Source organism: Esox lucius, chromosome 12, assembly GCF_011004845.1.
Source record: "Esox lucius isolate fEsoLuc1 chromosome 12, fEsoLuc1.pri, whole genome shotgun sequence".
Classification (NCBI taxonomy): Eukaryota; Metazoa; Chordata; class Actinopteri; order Esociformes; family Esocidae; genus Esox; species Esox lucius.
The window spans coordinates 18,209,822-18,228,701 of record NC_047580.1 but is presented as its reverse complement, the minus strand read 5'-3'; the positions used below and the strand labels follow the sequence as shown (position 1 = coordinate 18,228,701).

Below are 18,880 nucleotides of genomic sequence, written 5' to 3'. Positions count from 1 at the left end.
TGCCTAGATATTGTAAGCTTTGTCCAAAAGTGTGCATGCTTGTCATCAGGTCTTCCCTAGATGAGAGAACCATAAGCACCTGCTGGTAGAATATGATATGACACAAAATGTCTGCTTAGAACATGAAAACATTTTCAACGGTTTATCTACCAGCAACTATAGGCGTAGTAATAAGAAGAACTTAATACACACCCCAGTGAAGAGGAGGAAACCTTGGCATTCAACACTTTATTCACAAACTAGTTACTGATCAACTGTTCACTGGTGAACCCAAGGAAACAAAAATATATGGATGATAAATCTATGGAACTGAACAAGGCATTGTTACGATGATAATTAACCATCTGTTTTTCCTTTGTTCACATACAGTAGTCCCTTTAAAAGTGCTTATAGAAGTTGTTCATTTTTCTCTTCCTGTTGAAGCAGTGGACTTGTTTTACATCAAACATACTGATACAACATTACTAGGGATTCAGTTTCCAGGTCCTTTGAGGGTAGACACATGTATTCCAGGGTGCAGCTTGACGTCAGAAGACTTCACTGAGGTGTGTGAAGGTCAGGGCCCTGACAGGGGGGAGGCCACTGTTTCATAGATCAATATGGTTTTCTGTGTATTATAAAATATATTTAAACATTTACATGAATTGCAAAAACATACATTTAAATACATACATCAATTTTATATATATATATATATATATATGTTGAAACCGCAATAGCACCATGAATAGCTAAAACAAATGGACAAGTAATAGCCATCTATAGTTATAAAGAATGCAACATTTGTTAAATACATTTATTTTTCCTTTTATTTTAATTTCTACAGAAAAGACAAGAGAAACATTTGTACAGTCTTTATTTGTCTGATCATAACAGGATGTGCATGTTTCACAAACCAGCATGTTCTAAGTTTCCATAAGTGGTATTATAGGCAGAATAAACTGCTAGGTTTGTTGTTAGGACGTATTTAGCGGGAACACACCAGTTAGCAAAATAAGCACACCTGTCTCTGAGGCCTTTGATGATGTCACCTGGATCAACCAATCAGACTGAAGAAGTTAGTTTAATGTCAGATGACAGTCTTCATATGCATGTTCTCTGATTAGACTGTTTCTTCTAAAAGGTAACACCACCAATACCAATCCCTATGTAGGCTAAGCTGTAGAAACTCTTATTCTGTTCAACATCCGGACGTCAAACACTCATTTTGCAATGAAAAAAGAACACAACAAAAAAGGAGTTCAACATTACTTTGATTCGCATAAATATCAAGTTTCTTATTTTTCATTAGAAACATAATTAAACTGAAGTAAGCTGCAACACTGAAAAGAGATGGCACTTAGGCACTCTCCCAGCTCCCTGTCTTTCAAATCTATACCTATAACTCTAATCAGGTCCTCCCCGCCCTCCAACTATAATTCCCCGCCCTCCAACTTTAATTCCCCACCCTCCAACTATAATTCCCCGCCCTCCAACTATAATTCCCTGCCCTCATACTATAATTCCCCACCCTCCAACTATAATTCCCTGCCCTCATACTATAATTCCCCACCCTCCAACTATAATTCCCTGCCCACATACTATAATATCCCCGCCCTCCAACTTTAATTCCCCACCCACCAACTATAATTCCCTTCCCTTCCCTCCAACTTTAATTCCTTGCCCTCCAACTCTAATTCCCTGCCCTCCAACTATAATTCCTTGCCCTCCAACTATAATTTCCTGCCCACCAACTATAATTTCCTGCCCACCAACTATAATTTCCTGCCCACCAACTATAATTTCCTGCCCACCAACTAAATGTAACCAGTTCCTACCTGCACCCGAACCCTAAACACCATATCCTCATGCCTGTTTCCCACAATGCTCAAAGTGTGTGTATGTGTGTGTGACTGCATGTGTAGTATGCAAAATGTGCGTATATCTATGTATGTACTGTATGAATGTGTGTGTGTGTGTGCAACCTCATAATTGATCATCTTCATTTAATAATATATGTTGATTAGTAAAACACAGGTAAAAAAAAACTGCAATAATCAATTGCCCACATACACAGAAGCTGCACATGGAAATGGAATCACCACCAATTCATATACAGCAGCTAGTATTAAAAACAGTGATTATACAGTAGCTAGTATTAAAAACAGAAAAGTCAAGTACACAATTCAAATAATTCAATGAATATCAAAAATCAATCAAGTTTATTTTCCACTCCCATTCGCAAAGCTCCCTGCCCCACAAACTAAAAACCAACTAACATCCTGCATTAGGGAAAGAATAATGTGCTGCTGTTCCTGCGTCTGAGCCTAGAGGATCTCTTGGTGAAGTCTGTTGTGAGGCGTTGTATTAAAGGAACGAGCCACAAGATGGCAGTCTGCTGGCAAGGGCTATGGTTGGGGCACTGAAGGGCTGCAGTCAAGGTTAAAGGGACAGGCTCGTTCTCTTATCAGCCTTGAGGTTCTGATGTTGCCCGAGAAGGTCAACGTTGAGAGGGCAGAGGTGAGGGGTCAGGGTAAAGGACAGGCCCGAGAAGTTGTTGTGCTGCTCCAGTCTCCCTAAAACCTCAGGTGAGGAAGGGAGATAAGAATGTTATGGGTAGTTATACAGGAAACCCATTCTCAGCCTCCTGAACAAAGTCACTGCAGTCACAGTGAGCATGGTTCAGCCTCCACCAGGCTGACCGTCTCCTCAACAACTCTTCTTCCTCCTCCTCATCACCCATCTCCCTGCTCTCTTCATCTTCCTCCTCTTCATAAAGAGAGGGGTGGCCCTCCTCCACAAAATGGTTGTGGAGAGGCGGGGCGCGGTCCCAGTCTGAGCTGCCCTCCTCAGCTGGTGCCGGGGGCGAGGAAAAGGCAGAAGAAGAGGAAGAGGAGCTGAAGCGGTGTGCACCTCCATTCAGCCCCAGCGCCTCCCTCAGGACCTCGGCCCCAGCCTCTCTCAGCAGGAGAACTGGAGTGGCCAGGGTGGTCAGATAGATGGCTGAGGCTGATTGGTCCGTTGATGACAACAAGGCGTGGTCTCTTCCCCCTCTCCCCTCCCCGGGAATCACGTTGCCATGGCGCCCATTCGGCTGTTGGCCGAAGTTGCCAAGCAGCGCAAACATCCTGTCCACAGTCCCGCCAAAGTTGTCCCAGTCCTCCAGGCTGACGTTGAAGTTGAGTTTGAGATCGTAGGCGTGCTCATCAAGTCTGTACAAGGGTTCAAGTTGTGACCAGTCCGTCCCCTCTCCTGGCGCAGTGGGCGCTTCTGACGGGGCCACTCTCCTCATCTGGCCCTTATCCCTCCCAACCTTCCCAGATCTGTCCTCTGGTAAGACCAAGGAAACAAGAAAGAGTATCACACTTATAGATCCTGTTCTGTTTCTGTTGTTCTGTTTCCATCAGCACCATGTTAAGACAGCTCCCAGTAAACTGGTCCCAGATCAGTGGATTCTATTCTATATGAATGCTTGAATGGGTGATTCACATCAGGATCTAGTCTAACAGGCAAACATAAGTCCATTAGCCAGACCCCCAAATTTGGGATGTATGGCTGACTTGGACTGACAGTGACTCGTCAGGGATATTTCTAAACTTCTACATCCCTAGACTTGGAAACCATGTGATAGCAGTGTATAAATGGTAGCTTCCTCTGTGTTATCCTTTTCCACCCCCTTGTCCTGCAGAGTTTTCCCAAAATATTACCACATATTCACAATATACCATTTGAATATCCATCAGGCACATTGTTGGAATGTTCAGGCCAACAGAACATGTACATTGAGCTCTGTTGTGCATAACATGAATAAAAGTCAACTAAAGAATTATTCACACCCTTCATGAAATTGAGTAGAAGTGAAAAAAAAACCCCCACAAACAATAAGTTATATTTTGGGTTTAAACATAAAGGGGAGCAGCATAATTTCATTTCAATGCTATCATTTCTATAATTGAATCTACGAAAAACAAAGCATTATGACAAAGCATACCGTTATTAAATTCAAATTTTTTTATTTGGTCTTAGTCTCCAGGAACTGCATTGATGCCTTTCACCTTTTCCTTTGTCCCTAGGGTATAAATATGAGGTCGTCCCTTACGTTCAAGCCCAAAATATGACTCATTGTGTTGTTTATTTTTGCATTCACTTTCAATACATCTTGAGCTGACTGTAATTGCCTTAGGATCACATGCAATTCTGAAATGTAAGGGTTAACGGTCAAAGTTGTGTTGAACTGAACATGGCGATTATAAACCAGCAGGATAGTTTTCAATGATGTATAATAAAAAGGTATAACTGGCTAATAACTTTTATACTGACAGCGAATAAATAAAATCCCTACGAGGAAAATGGATCTGCCTTTGCTCCACTGCTATCACACATTTGTCAAGCATAGGATCATTTTTTTTCATTGAATTCCCTATATGACATTGTCAGCTAAACCGACACCCCTGGCTCTTGGACAGCAACATCACAAAACACAGACAGGTGGACAGCAGAGCATCAGAAAGAAAGACATCACAAGGCACTGCCCTACTGTGAAAAGTGAACCAATAAACAGAGATGATGAGATGGTAAAGGCATCAGACCGTGGGTTGTGGATGAAACCCTCTACAGGTGTGAAGCAGCAGGACAGGATGAGATGAGAGCAGAGCCGTGCAGGTTAGAGAAACATCCATGCAGACACACAGGAGAGTGACAGGCATGGTTATTAACTAGAATTAGCAGAAATCAGCATGCAAGCCTGTACCAAGGGTGGAAAAATACAAAGAAAGAGGAAGAAAAGCTCCGTTAGAGGTGGCTGTTTGGTGGCATCGTGAGGACCAGATGGATATCCAAACTCACAGTGATTTGGAGGTGGGCTTCTTCACTTTTGGCCACTTTCTGCGTTGAAACTGCCTGATGCACAAGCAACAATAAGACAAACTGTTACCCAGCCCTTATAAGCAGAAGAACATAAGCCCTCTGCCCTCTCCAAACTTCACTTACAGTGGCTATTCCAAGTACCCCTAGCCCCCTTTACTTATGTTGTGCTAAAAGTGGGAATGAAATGGATTTATCTGTGAACTTTTATACAACATGTCAAAATGGAAAAACAATATAAATTTGTCCTTATATTAATTGAAACATAAAACATTAAATCTACCTTCAATGGATACATTTTATACATTTTCAATTTCAACACCTGGATAGTGCAAAATTTGGCCCAATTTATTTTCAAAATTCTTCAAACTCTGTCAAGGTGTTGGGGATCATTGCTAGATAGCCATTTTAAACTATTTCCACAGATTTACACACACATATGGGTCAAAAAGATTTTAAAAGATTTCACTTAAAATCTAAATTTTTGAAGTGAAATTTGTTTTATGTTGGCAAATGTTTTTAAGAATAAAAAAATATGTGATTTGCATAAGTATTCAAAATACCACCCATTTATATTTGGTATAACCACATTATGCTGCACTAACAGATTTACTTTTTTTGTAAGTATATACCAGCTTTGCATGTAGTGTTGGAGTGAATTTGCCCATTCTACTTGGCAGATGTTCTCCAGTTTGTTCATGGTTGGTTGTACAACACTTGTCAATGTTAATTTTCAAATATTGTCATAGACTATCGATAGGATTGAAAATTGTACCCGCTGATGAGAAGCATCCCCATAACATGATGCTGCCACGACCATATTTCACTGTAGGAATGGTATTGTGTTGAGACATGGGCAAGGTCCTCTCTAGGTTTCTTCCTAAAATTCGACCTTCTTAGGGAGTTTTTCCTAGCCACTGAAATTCAACACTATTGTTGTTTGCTCCTTGGGGTTTAAGGCCGGGTGTCTCTGTAAAGCACTTTGTGACAACTGCTGTTGTAAAAAGGGCTTTATAAATACATTTGATTGATTGATTGATTGGTTAGGTTTGATATGGCTGTAAGGCAGTGAACTCTGTCGCTCATTCAAAGAGATGGTTTGCTTTCTATAGGACTGTCACAAGCTTTTGTTGACAGTGCCTGCATGGCTTCCACTTTCTAATTATTGATCCAACAAGTGCTTACAGATATATCCAAACAGTCTGAAATAATTATTAATCATTTTTCTATGCATTTGCATTAGTTGCATTGCGAAGTTCTGTAGGACGATCTTCAATCTGCCTTTTCCTTTAGATTCACCGCTTGACCAATGACGCTATTTTAATCCAGACAACGTGACCGCAATGGTTCACAATTGTTCAACTGTGTCTTCGTGAGGGCAATTATGTTTATCTGTGTAAACTGGGAGCTTCCACAACACAGGGGTTGAATCGCATAATTCAAGCTAGGTATTTCAGTTTTTATTTTTCATTCATATATTTCCTAACATAAAACCAATATCACCATAGTGTACACAATAACGTAATGTTGAGTTTCAGAGTTTTAGAATTATATACAAAACAGAATACAATTTTAATTTACAATTTGTAAAATTCTGTAAAAATAAAGAATAAAGAAAGAATTGGTCAGGGGTTTGAATTATTTTACAAAGCACAATAGAGATGCATTTATTTTATTTTATATTTAATACAGATTACTTTCCTCCTACATGAGGCTTTGTTAAAGCTTCCTGGTCTTTATAATTGAACCAGTGCTTGAAATTAAGTACTTAGTGGAAGAAATTATATATGTATAGGGGACAGAGGAAGGGCTAGTCATTTCAAAATAATGTTTAGCATATAATTTAACACTGAGATGGAGTTCATGTAAAAAATATGAGACACAAATTGTTTTTGAGATTTAACTATTAAGCAATACATTTTAACTAACTAGTTTACTTGGACATAGCAAGAGTTTGCTACAAAACGAAAATATATTTTTAAGGATAACTGGCTTTAAAGCTCTGACCTCTCATTTGTTTGAATGGTGTCAATTCAAACAAATGAGTGGACAATTCTATCTACCCTGAAATTAGCAACAATTACTGGTATATTTAGAGTATAGTGGAGATAGAGAAATTTAAGTGAGGAGGGGTTTATACTTATTTCATCCACTGTAAAAGGAGTCCAGAGACAAGCATTTCCACATACAGTGGGGAGAACAAGTATTTGACACAATGCCGATCTTGCAGGTTTTCCTACTTACAAAGCATGTAGAGGTCTGTAATTTTTTTTATCATATGTACACTTCAACTGTGAAAGACGGAATCTAAAACAAAAATCCCAAAAATCACATTGTATGATTTTTAAATAATGAATTAGCATTTTATTGCATGACATAAGTATTTGATCACCTACCAACCAGTAAGAATTCTGGCTCTCACAGACCTGTTTTAGGTCTCTCACAGACCTAAAGACCTTCTTTAGGAAACCCTCCTGTTCTCCATTCATTAACTGTATTAACTGCACCTGTTTGAACTCGTTACCTGTATAAAAGACACCTGTCCAAACACTCAATCAAACACACTCCAACCTCTCCACAATGGCCAAGACCAGAGAGCTGTGTAAGGACATCAGGGATACAATTGTAGACCTGCATAAGGCTGGGTTGGGCTACAGGACAGTAGGCAAGCAGCTTGGTGAGAAGGTAACAACTGTTGGCACAATTATTAGAAAATGGAAGAAGTTCAAGATGACAGTCAATCTCCCTCGGTCTGGGGCTCCATGCAAGATCTCACCTCGTGGGGCATCAATGATCATGAGGAAGGTGAGGGATCAGCCCAGAACTACACGGCAGGACCTGGTCAATGACCTGAAGAGAGCTGGGACCACAGTCTCAAAGAAAACCCTTAGTAACACACTACGCCGTCATGGATTAAAATCCTGCAGCGCACGCAAGGTTCCCCTGCTCAAGCCAGCACTTGTCCAGGCCCGTCTGAAGTTTGCCAATGACCATCTGGATGATCCAGAGGAGGAATGGGAGAAGGTCATGTGGTCTGATGAGACAAAAATAGAACTTTTTGGTCTAAACTCCACTCGCCGTGTTTGGAGGAAGAATAAGGATGAGTACAACCCCAAGAACACCATCCCAACCGTGAAGCATGGAGGTGGAAACATCATTCTTTGGGGATGCTTTTCTGCAAAGGGGACAGGACGACTGCACCGTATTGAGGGAAGGATGGATGGGGCCATGTATCGCAAGATCTTGGCCAACAACCTCCTTCCCTCAGTAAGAGCATTGAAGATGGGTCGTGGCTGGGTCTTCCAGCATGACAACGGCCCGAAACACACAGCCAGGGCAACTAAGGAGTGGCTCCGTAAGAAGCATCTCAAGGTCCTGGAGTGGCCTAGCCAGTCTCCAGACCTGAACCCAATAGAAAATCTTTGGAGGGAGCTGAAAGTCCGTATTGCCAAGTGACAGCCCCGAAACCTGAAGGATCTGGAGAAGGTCTGTATGGAGGAGTGGGCCAAAATCCCTGCTGCAGTGTGTGCAAACCTGGTCAAGAACTACAGGAAACGTATGATCTCTGTAATTGCAAACAAAGGTTTCTGTACCAAATATTAAGTTCTGCTTTTCTGATGTATCAAATAATTATTTCATGCAATAAAATGCTAATTAGTTACTTAAAAATCATACAATGTGATTTTCTGGATTCCGTCACTCACAGTTGAAGAATACCTATGACAGAAATTACAGACTTCTACATGCTTTGTAAGTGGGAAAACCTGCAAAATCGGGAGTGTATCAAATACTTGTTCTCCCCACTGTATATACAGTATATCCCCCAGGTTAGTGCTCATTGAAAAATCCTTCAAAACAGCAGTCATGCAAAGATGCAGAGAAAAGCAAGAAAGAGCACACAAGAGCAAAATACCTTCTCTCAAACCAACATACACAAAATATCTATACTCTAAGTGATGTCTTCTAGACCAGGTATGTGTGCTATGTTTTTGGAAAACATTGACATAAATTTGTATCTGATAAAAAGTGCAGGGTAGTGATTAATTCAATGAATAAAGATACCTGTATTCATCAAAGCTGCTTCGCTCTTTACCTCCTGAAGAAGAGACAATATAAGTGGTTAGATAATATATGAACAGATTTCTATGAATGAAGGCACAGAGACCTAGTTAAACCATGTAGACTTTTAAACAATTTAGGCCGTCGTCTTAAAGCCACAATGGTTTCTGAAATTCAAATGACGAAGAAAGAAAAGTTGCAATTTACCTTAAAAGGAACGAAAGTCATTCCAGAGAGAGGGTTGTAATGGTTTTAAATGCTTTAATAGAACTGGCACATGGTAGGTATAGCACGGGGGAAAACAGAAAGCAAGGCAGGACTTGGGTTTGGAGGTGAAGATGGTAATGAGGATGCCAAACAGAGGTCATTCTTATGTAGTCACAGCCCACAGAAACGGCAGACTGTCTGTGTTAGAGGAACTCACCCAGCTCCAGGTTACGAGTGCGGGGGTTGCACTGCTTGTGGCCCTTGCAGCTGCGGAGCTCCATGAGCTGAACGTGGAGCTGGTTAAGGACGGTGCGGTCTAGCGTGTTCACAGCATTTATCAGCTACAAAGAGAGAGGGGGAAAGTCTAGGAGAGTGAGGTCAAGGAGTAGGATTTATCTTCAGACATGTTCAAACATGAGGTCATCAGAGCTACCATTGCCAGCTGTCAAACAACAAATAATTTGTTTGCTTCTATTGAAACAGAGCAACCGGCGGGTTAATGTAAGAAATCATCCTTTCAGTGGATTGAGCCCTGACCTGGTAGGGGTCCGTGTTGAGGTCAAAGTACTCCAGGAAACCAGTAGCAAACTCACAGAAGAGGAAGTTGTGTGTCTCGTTGATGGTCCTCAGACACCAGTATGTGTTGTTATTGGCACTGGTACATGCACAGAACGGCCCCACTACAGACAAACACAATAGTCTCTATGACACTGTGGTTATAGGACTGTGTGTGTGTGTGTGTGTGTGTAAATGTCTTACTGGTCCAGAAGGGGGCGGTCTGCCAGTGCTGGTTGTCATGGGTGAAGCAGGTGAGGCCAGGCATGCTGCAGGTGTCGTTGTTCTTCAGACGTTTCAGAAGCTTCCGCATCTTTTTCCTTCTCTTCTGCTCCTTCAGTAACCACGCCTTCTTATCCTTATCCTGACCCTTCCTGATGATGTCACACATCCACATTACACAACGCTACGAGGACACGCTGTTACATACATACTGTTGTTATGCTATAGATTTACAACCCTTTCACAGTATGTAACGCCTTTCTGAAATCATGGACACGATTGGTGCCCTACACAGAACCGCCCCCTTACCTGAATGGGTGGATGTTTCCTCCTTTGTGCCTCAGCTTACTCTTGTACTTAGATTTGTATCTGAAACACAGAGATTATGGTTACATAATCAGTCTTTATGTCAAATATCTGCAGGAAGAACAACAGGGGGCCTGGATAAAAGCTAGTTAATTCTGGTAGAGAACTTAATTGTGATTTTATCTAATCCTGGTGTTTAGTATAAAGGATATTGATAGAAAACTAAGAGCTGGTTTTGCAGACACAGAATATGCCTAGTCTTGGACAAAAAAAATCCTTGTCTGGTGAAAGTTCAATAGAAAATCAATTTTCTTTTGTCCAAGAGTAGGTTTATTCTGTGTCTGCAAAACCAGCCCTGAATGTACAACATGAACTATGGATTTTTAAGAGGCGGCTTCGTCCTTACATGTAACGGTTGCAGTCACATTCCTCAGGACGGGCCTTCTTCAGATGACCCCTGACCTCTCTCAAGTTCTTAATCTTGGTCTGAAGGGTCTCAATCTAACAGAGATTCAGTGCATTAGTTGAAGAAATGTGCTTGCAATGCCAGGATAGTGGGTTTGATTCCTGGGACCACCTGTATGCAGGCACTGCTCTCAGGCCTTTGGATAAGGGCTCTGCTAAATGGCTTAAATGAGCTCTGTGCGTGACAATAAACACATAAAACATTTTCGGTCATTGATTGTCATTACACGGCAAGTCAGACGACTGAAGAAAGGAAACTGCTCTACGGAATAAAGGATCACACTTTTGTGGTGTGAGTTTTGGACACCTGATGGTCGATGTGGAGTTTGTGGTCCTTCCAGGCCTGTAGGGACTTGTAGACCCCTGTATCACACTTGACTGTGTCATTGGCCAGGATAGAGCACCTGTGGACAGGAACCACACACAGAGCATTCTGCTCAATAACTAACAGAACAACACACTGAAACGGGCAGAACTGACACACAACGGACACACTCAGCCATCTACACAGACACCTGTCTGACCTATGTGTGACTTTGATTCCAGAAGGCACTGCGGCTAGGCTGTTGCTGCTAGTCTTGGGGTTCACGGTGACCCCCATGCCACTGAAGTCGTCCTCAGTGTCGTCACGTGACCCCGGTGCCCTGACCCGGGCAACAGTCTGGCTGTGGTTTCTGGGGGCCGGTACAGGCTGGTAGCCATCCTCGAGGTCCACAGCGTACAGGTCCCCTCCTATCTCCATCTCCACCGAGCGAGAGAAGCGGTTACCGGCGTAGCTCTTGATGGCTTTCATCTCTGTGAGGAGGAGAGCAGGGAGAGTCAATGGGAGATAAACCCTAGTGTAACCACGGAAGGGCAACGGTGAAGAAGTCGCTCTGCTGTTTCATGGTTGTGAAAACAAGCCAGAGGTAATGAACAGGGTCCACCTGCTTCCCATAGGTAGAAAGGTTTCATTAAGCCACCGATGGCTTCTCTTCCCCAACCCCTGGGACTCTGTAATCCCTCCCTCTGGCAGGACCACTCTCCACACGCCGGGCTGGGCAGTGCAGCTGTTCTCATAAAGCGACATCTGGGAGACTGTCATGATCATCCTTTCTTGGCTGTGGCTTCACAGCTGAGGCAATATACATTTGTTCAAAGTCACCCAACTTTTTTTTTCGAGGTTTCTGTCATAGAAAACAAACACCAAATGGTTGGAGGTATGTACACTAAAGTGTTAACCTGAGTGCTGATGTTTTGTCTTTATGTTTATGTAATTTCTTGCATTTAATTGTAATGTCATCGCTTGTTTATTTCCCTCATCAGTTATTAAAAGTGTGTGCGTAGATAACATTTGAAACAAAATGAAACTAAAACCTTAAACATGTGATGATTACACTAGTGTACAAAGAACCAATGTACTACTTTTTGGAGAATTACAGATCAAATGTTTCTGTGAATTTTCTTGGGTGGCTCAGAAAGTGTCATACTGGACCTTTTAGACACTATGAGTGAAAATATTATCCTTCCACTAGGTGTCGTCCAAACACTAGATAAGTGATAAAAGTGACTGCATTCACGGCAGGTAAAACGACTAACGTTTTGGAAAGTAGAAGTTGCATGAGTATCTACATGAGAGTAAGAAATGGGTGACTATATTTGTGTACGAGTGTAAGCGAGAGAGAATTTCCACTAAGCTTACTTTTCTTGGATAGCAGCTTGTTCTTCTTGAAGGCGCTGAGTCTGAAGAAGGGGGACTGGTCACAGTTGCAGGCGTTTGCGTTGGACTCCACTTTGCGCTGAGGGAAGTACTTGGACCTGACGTTGGCAAGGCTGTCCATCCTGGCTTCAGACATGCCGGCCAAACCCTTACACTTATGGAGCCTCAGCTTCCCCGTGGCGTCCTCTACACACTGCCACTTCTGCAGGCAGAGGAGGGGGGAATGGGGTTAACATGGAGAGAAATACAGGGTCTTCAGACACCCATACACAATATTAACATCTTATCTGTGTGACCTAGCTGTATTGCTCATCTATCTTCATTAGACTAAAAACCTGTGCAGTTTTATTCTGTTGTCCTCACACCGTCCCTCTGACTGGAACACTGCCTCTCGGAGTGATATTACTCACAGATGGAAACAAGCGACACTACAAGTAGCCACAAATTAACTTCAACTCCCCCGTCTGTGATGTTGTTTCAAATGTAATTAACAGGTGATAACATACCACGGCCTGAAGGAGAGTACAGGCCCTCTAATTAAGTGTTTGACTCTTTCCTTTCTAATCTCTGCTCCCACAAAATCCCATTCTGTCATAATTAAGAGGCAGCTGTGTGTGTGTGTGTGTGTGTGTGTCCTGCAGTATAAAGCTATGGCATCTGAAACAAAGCCTCATCCTCTGGAACACATCGATTGGCTTACAAAGCAGCACAACACATCCATTACACTTACTGCCATGTTTTTATATGTGTTTTAGCTAACCTCGTCATACCTAGAGCTTCCTATTTCTATTTCTAGAATTGCTCATAACCTTGTAATACATTTAATAGCATGTGACATCATTTTCCATGTAATGTCACAAACAAGCTGTTTGAAAGATCATTAGTAAAGGATTCAAGGGATGAAATGCGTTATCCATTCACGTTAATAATGTACGTATACTGTATAACTATTTATTTGATACACAGGAGTTTTATAGAAAAATATTTTAGCTGGTGTTGTGCTGATTATGTCATACTCATGGACCCCATCTATTTAATTCTTCAAGTGTTTTCAAGCATGTCATAGTGTGTCATAATGTGTCATAATGTGTCATAATGTGTCATAGCGCCTTAAGTGTAGACTGTTATACTTGTAACTCTTTGTGAATATGATTATAAGAGTGTGTGTGTGTGTTATGCGTGTTTTTTATGTCTTTGTGTGTCTGTGTTATGCATGTTTCTTTGTGTCTTTGTATGTCTGTTTGTGTCTGTGTGTGTGTGTGTGTGTGTGTATGGCTGTCTACCTGTCCCAGTTGTTGGCAGGGTGTCTGATACTCCGCTCTCTGACACAGGTCCTTGACCCGCTGGTACTTAGGCAGAAAGTTCTCCTCCTGGGCCATGTCCTTCCCTGGAGCATCACGCATGTGGAGCAACTTCCTGTAATCACGAGTACGCGCACAAACACACAAACACACACACACACAACAATGAGTCCTCCCAATTCCATACTGCACCACCCAGAGGAAAATCACCTGATGACTTAACATGGACTGCAGACGAATCATTTAAACAGAAGAAACTGAGAGACTCACCCCCTCTCCACTAGAAATGAGTCTCTCCACAGCTTCCCTTTCTTGTTCACCTGGAACCTGACAATTATGAGAGTAGAGGACAGATTGTTCAGCCATCCCTCACCAGGCTCAAGAGTTACAACACAGAACTCCTACACACTTCAGAGGAGCATCCTTCGATGATGACGAAATGCAACAGGTCGGGAGGAACATCAAAAAACAGTCCCGGGTCAAATGATCCCAGACGAAAAACAATCAATAGCACTCTTCAGGTTTTCTTTAGGTGGAGGCTGGGAGAAAAAAGAAAGTGATCGAGTGTAGAAGAAAAGAAAGTCAGTGGAATAAATTGGTCTCTTCCCCAAGTGCTTTGACCTCCTACTGGCTGGGCGCTCAGATATGAGATATCGATCCATCTATCAATGTGCGCTTTCTCCTTCTCCCTTGGTCTTTCTCTCTTCCTCTCTCTCCCTCACACTTTCTCTCTCCCCCTCTCTCTCTCCCCTTAAACTATTCCCTGGCCTTTTCTCTATGTCTTTGATCTATGTTAGGGGGATTAGCATCCCAGCCAGCAGGTGCCCAGGCAGACATCAAGCACATCTCGGCTCTCCTCCAATCCAGCCCACCTCCTCCCATCCCCACATCAGGCCATCCAGCCAGCCAACCAGCCTTCTCTGCCTGCCAGACATCCAGCTAGACCCTAGCTTCCTCTGTCTAGCAAACATCACGCTGGCCTCCCTCTTCCTGTCTGATTACAGCAGCTGGGGGAGTGAATCCCCAAAGCATGCACACTCAGGGTCCTCGTCCGGTGAAAGGCCTCCCTTCAGTGCTGGCTGGCAGGTAATCTCCCTGAGTTATCCCCTCAGGTTCTGGCTGACTTGTCTCGGAGGGAATTATTCACCAATTTAATTCAGATAGATTTTTTAAAGAAATGAACAAAAGCAATTTCCAGGCTGGGCACGAGGAAGAGGAGCTCCATGGTGACCTGGCAGGCAGCGGCGGTGTCACAGTTAAAAGGGAAACGTATCGGTCGAACCCGACTGTCTGACTCATAACACTGCTGTCACGAAGCACGTTGCTACCTGTTCACTGGTCTCTCTATGTCCAGCAGCTTGAGGATGGACTTGCCGTCCATGTCAGGAGGGACATCCATGCCAGCGATGTCCAGGATGGTGGGTGCCAGGTCAATGTTCAGCACCATGTGAGGGTTGCTAAGCAGATGCAGGGAGAGATAAGGGGAGATAAAGGTCAATGCCAAACCCCATCAGCTGGTATCTGGAGAGGTGACATGACAGGAGATATATGCTAAGGACGGGGAAGGTGACAGGTCATAATTGTGTGAAGCTAAAGAAAAAATGCTATAAGGTAGAATCTCACTGATCCGGAGATTTAGTATCCAGACAGGAGGTAATGTGAGGACATGAGGAAATATAAGAACAGGAGGGAATATGAGTAGATATATAGAGGTTAACTGTCAAAAATTCAAATGAGGGGGTGTGGCAGGTCATAAAACTGTCAAAATTGCAATGGATGGGGGATTTGTTGCTGTTGTAAACATTTTTACAATTAATGTTTCCAGGATTATGATAATATTTGACTAGTAAAATGTGAAAATACGTCATATTTACATTCATACATTTTTAATATGATTATTTATCTAAACAGATCCATGCCCATTAACTTAAACAAGACATCTGCATAATTATCATAAAAAGAGATTTTTTCAGAACCACGTGGCCATGAGCGTTTTATGACCTGCCACGCCCCCTAACTTTGACCGTTTTATGACCTGACATGTCCACTTCATTTGCATATCTGACAGTTTTATGACCTAACCGCCAGCTCATCTGCATTTCTGGCACCCTATATATCTACTAACATGAGTTCATGAGGGAATTAATGAGAACTAAAGGAAGCGGTTTCATCCTAATCTCTAGTGGTAACATGAACAGACCCCCACGAATGATTCAGTTACCATTCCTCTTTCTGTCCAAAATGATAAACCACACTTTAAGTCTTAAATGAACTCTTTTAGGTGGACAAAATGAACAAGCAAATTATATCAAATAGTCAATAGCTCTAAAACCAGGCCGATGTTCCTGTTCATCTATCAAATCTATTTTACATCAGCAGTTGTCAAAAGGACTTTTACAGATACCTTGCCTGAAACCCAGTTGAGCAAGCAACAACTAAAATTGGTGCACAGTTGGTAACAGGAAACCTAGAGAGAAGAAACTCTTGAGGGTTAGCCTGTCACCTGGGTCTTTTCTTTCTTTCTTTTGGTCTTTCTTTCTTTATCATTTTAAATGGCTTTATCAGTGTGAGAACCTTCTGTTGACATTTTAAAAGCAGAGGAAAATAAAAGTAGAATAACTATCAAAGTTGAAGAAATTCTGATATTCTTAGTAAACATTACACACTTTTTCTCGGTCTACATCTGTTTTTCTGCGTCTCACTTACTCCAATCTCTCTGTTTCTCAGTCTCTTTCAATTATATTTAAGAGTGTGAGAGAACTGACAGATTTTAAGCTGTGTTTAAGTGTGTTTGCATGTCTGTCTGCGTGTTTATGTATACTAAACCCTCAAGTGTTAAGTTATCGCAAAGGTGCTAAGTCATCCCACAGTCATCGTCCCTACTGGGTCAAAATAAACACACAACCAGACCAACGACCCTCACAGCACATACACACACGCACTGAAACACACACACACACACACACACGCACACACACTGAAACACACACACACACACACACACTCACATGGCTCCTGCCTCCACGTTGGGTCCTCGGATGTAAAAGGGTACTCGGATGTCAAACTCGTAGGGCATGGACTTGCCCTTGACCAGACCAAACTGGCCAATGTGGTATCCATGGTCAGCTGTGTAGATGATGTAGGTGTTGTCCAGTTCTCCAGTCTCCGCCAGCATGGTGTACACCTAAAACAGGGCACACCTTGAAACACGTATCAATAAACCCCCACCAAGACTGGCCAAGCTCTCTACCAGGGACAAGGAGGAAAAGACGGTGAAGGAATGATGGTAAATAATATAAAATAGTACATACTGTATGCAGTAACAGGTGGTTTTATCTAAAGCAGTCATGCACGTACACACCATTATTGTTGCAAGCACCTTGCTCCATCGTCTGAGCCGTACAGGACAGTCTGGATGGGTGAATGTAGAGGGCGCTCTATGCTCACCTTCTCCACACTGTCGTCAACAGAGAGCAGAGTCTGTAGTCTCTTCCTCTGTAGCATGTTGGTGAAGTCCATGTGGATGGGCTTCATGGCCCCGGTGTAACGCATGATCCAGTGCTTGTCCGGATTGGGAGCATAGTTGTAACTAGGAGTGCTGACAAAAGATGGTGACATTATGTTAACATTGACAAACTGCATTTGAAAGGTTCTGGAATTTTCTACGCTTGACTTTCACAGGTGGCCTGTAGTTGACCATTTTTATTTATTACATTTCTTTTTGCATTTGCTCTCCAAACTTTGGTTGTCATCACTTGCCTATAAAGCAATATTAAAATGTATCCAAGCATGTTATAAACACACCAAAAAAAAAAATCTAACTACAATTTTACATACACATTTCATATCATGGTGTAACACATTTCATAACATGCTTGGACATATATGTACGGTACATATAGAATATGTATATAAACCATACACACATTGACCTGTAGATACATAAAGGGCCAAATTACACTGCAGACATAACTTTTTTGCCACAACTGACTAAACCAAGTAACCCAAATGCAGTATTCGAGAGTCATGGATGTCAGGCAGGCAATTACAATGTCCTAGACTAATGTATTGGTCGGCCTTGAGAAACGCCTACAGTTTACAGGAGACAAATGTTTTCAGTGAGACCTGTCCATCCGTGCAGGGCTGTTTCAGGGCAAAACCAAGGTTAGCTGGGAATGTGTGAGCATGTGTGAGGCAGAACAATGACGTCCATAATCAATGAGGAAAGTGGGAGACTGCCGTGTTACTGGGGCTGGTGGGGAGTCACTGGCTTTGTAGAAAATACTGGCTTCCCTTTTGGTCCACAGACAGATGAGGCTCTGGGGTGAGCTATGCAGTGGGTGGATGGCGTGTGTATGTCTGTGTGTGTGTGTGTGTGGGTGTGTGTGTGTGTGTGGGTGTGTGTGTGTGTGTTTGTGGTGTGTGTGATTAATGACTAGCAGCACGGACATTCATTACTCCACCCTCAAAGTGACGCACACACGCTCCCTCTCAAATAATACAAATAATTACAACATTGAGATACAATTAGAATACATGGGCAAAAATGCCTTTTGAAATGTATTGAATACATAGGTGTGAATCTTTCCCTGCCTTTCTCTCTGGCTTTCTCTCATTGACATCTCCCCTGACTGACTCACTCACACACACACACACACACACAGGCCATGGCAATTGGCTACCAGCAGCTCTGTGGTGGGACTGAGTTACTAGGACAGCTGTAAGAGTGGGCGAGCTGGGTGGTACAGCTATGTGGGATCAGGGACATCCAAAGAGACAAACGTAGTATTTTTGAAAACATGCAATATTACAATCCTGGGTCTCTCAGTGTTAACATACAGGACACTAGGACCATGTCTGGGCCAGCAGACCCCTATAGACCCCCAGGACACTAGGACCATGTCTGGGCCAGCAGACCCCTATAGACCCCCAGGACACTAGGACCATGTCTGGGCCAGCAGACCCCTATAGACCCCCAGGACACTAGGACCATGTCTGGGCCAGCAGACCCCTATAGACCCCCAGGACACTAGGACCATGTCTGGGCCAGCAGACCCCTATAGACCCCCAGGACACTAGGACCATGTCTGGGCCAGCAGACCCCTATAGACCCCCAGGACACTAGGACCATGTCTGGGCCAGCAGACCCCTATAGACCCCCAGGACACTAGGACCATGTCTGGGCCAGAAGACCCCTATAGACTCTCAGGACACCATAACCATG

At 42.8% G+C, this 18,880-nt stretch overlaps 1 protein-coding gene across 6 annotated transcripts in view; it reads right to left on the bottom strand.

Moving 5' to 3' along the window:
• Window positions 1–3,153: 3,153 nt before the first annotated feature.
• Window positions 3,154–18,880, bottom strand: part of sulf2b (sulfatase 2b) — a 129,561-nt gene continuing 113,834 nt past the window's right edge. For 3 of the 6 annotated variants that reach the window (XM_013136470.4, XM_020051800.3, XM_010891845.5), the window contains 16 exons: window positions 17,104–17,254; window positions 16,665–16,840; window positions 14,985–15,113; window positions 13,927–13,983; window positions 13,639–13,771; window positions 12,338–12,557; window positions 11,181–11,451; window positions 10,964–11,060; window positions 10,598–10,692; window positions 10,195–10,254; window positions 9,868–10,037; window positions 9,646–9,788; window positions 9,326–9,449; window positions 8,905–8,938; window positions 4,825–4,878; window positions 3,181–3,309 (listed from right to left, as the gene is read on the bottom strand). In XM_013136470.4, coding sequence (XP_012991924.1) covers window positions 3,279–3,309; window positions 4,825–4,878; window positions 8,905–8,938; window positions 9,326–9,449; window positions 9,646–9,788; window positions 9,868–10,037; window positions 10,195–10,254; window positions 10,598–10,692; window positions 10,964–11,060; window positions 11,181–11,451; window positions 12,338–12,557; window positions 13,639–13,771; window positions 13,927–13,983; window positions 14,985–15,113; window positions 16,665–16,840; window positions 17,104–17,254 — 1,945 coding nt within the window. In that variant the 3' untranslated portion in view covers window positions 3,181–3,278. Of the gene's footprint in view, window positions 3,320–4,824; window positions 4,879–8,904; window positions 8,939–9,325; window positions 9,450–9,645; window positions 9,789–9,867; window positions 10,038–10,194; window positions 10,255–10,597; window positions 10,693–10,963; window positions 11,061–11,180; window positions 11,452–12,337; window positions 12,558–13,638; window positions 13,772–13,926; window positions 13,984–14,984; window positions 15,114–16,664; window positions 16,841–17,103; window positions 17,255–18,880 lie in introns of all 6 variants that reach the window. The other 3 variants (XM_013136471.4, XM_020051801.3, XM_013136472.4) reach the window with 3 other exon arrangements.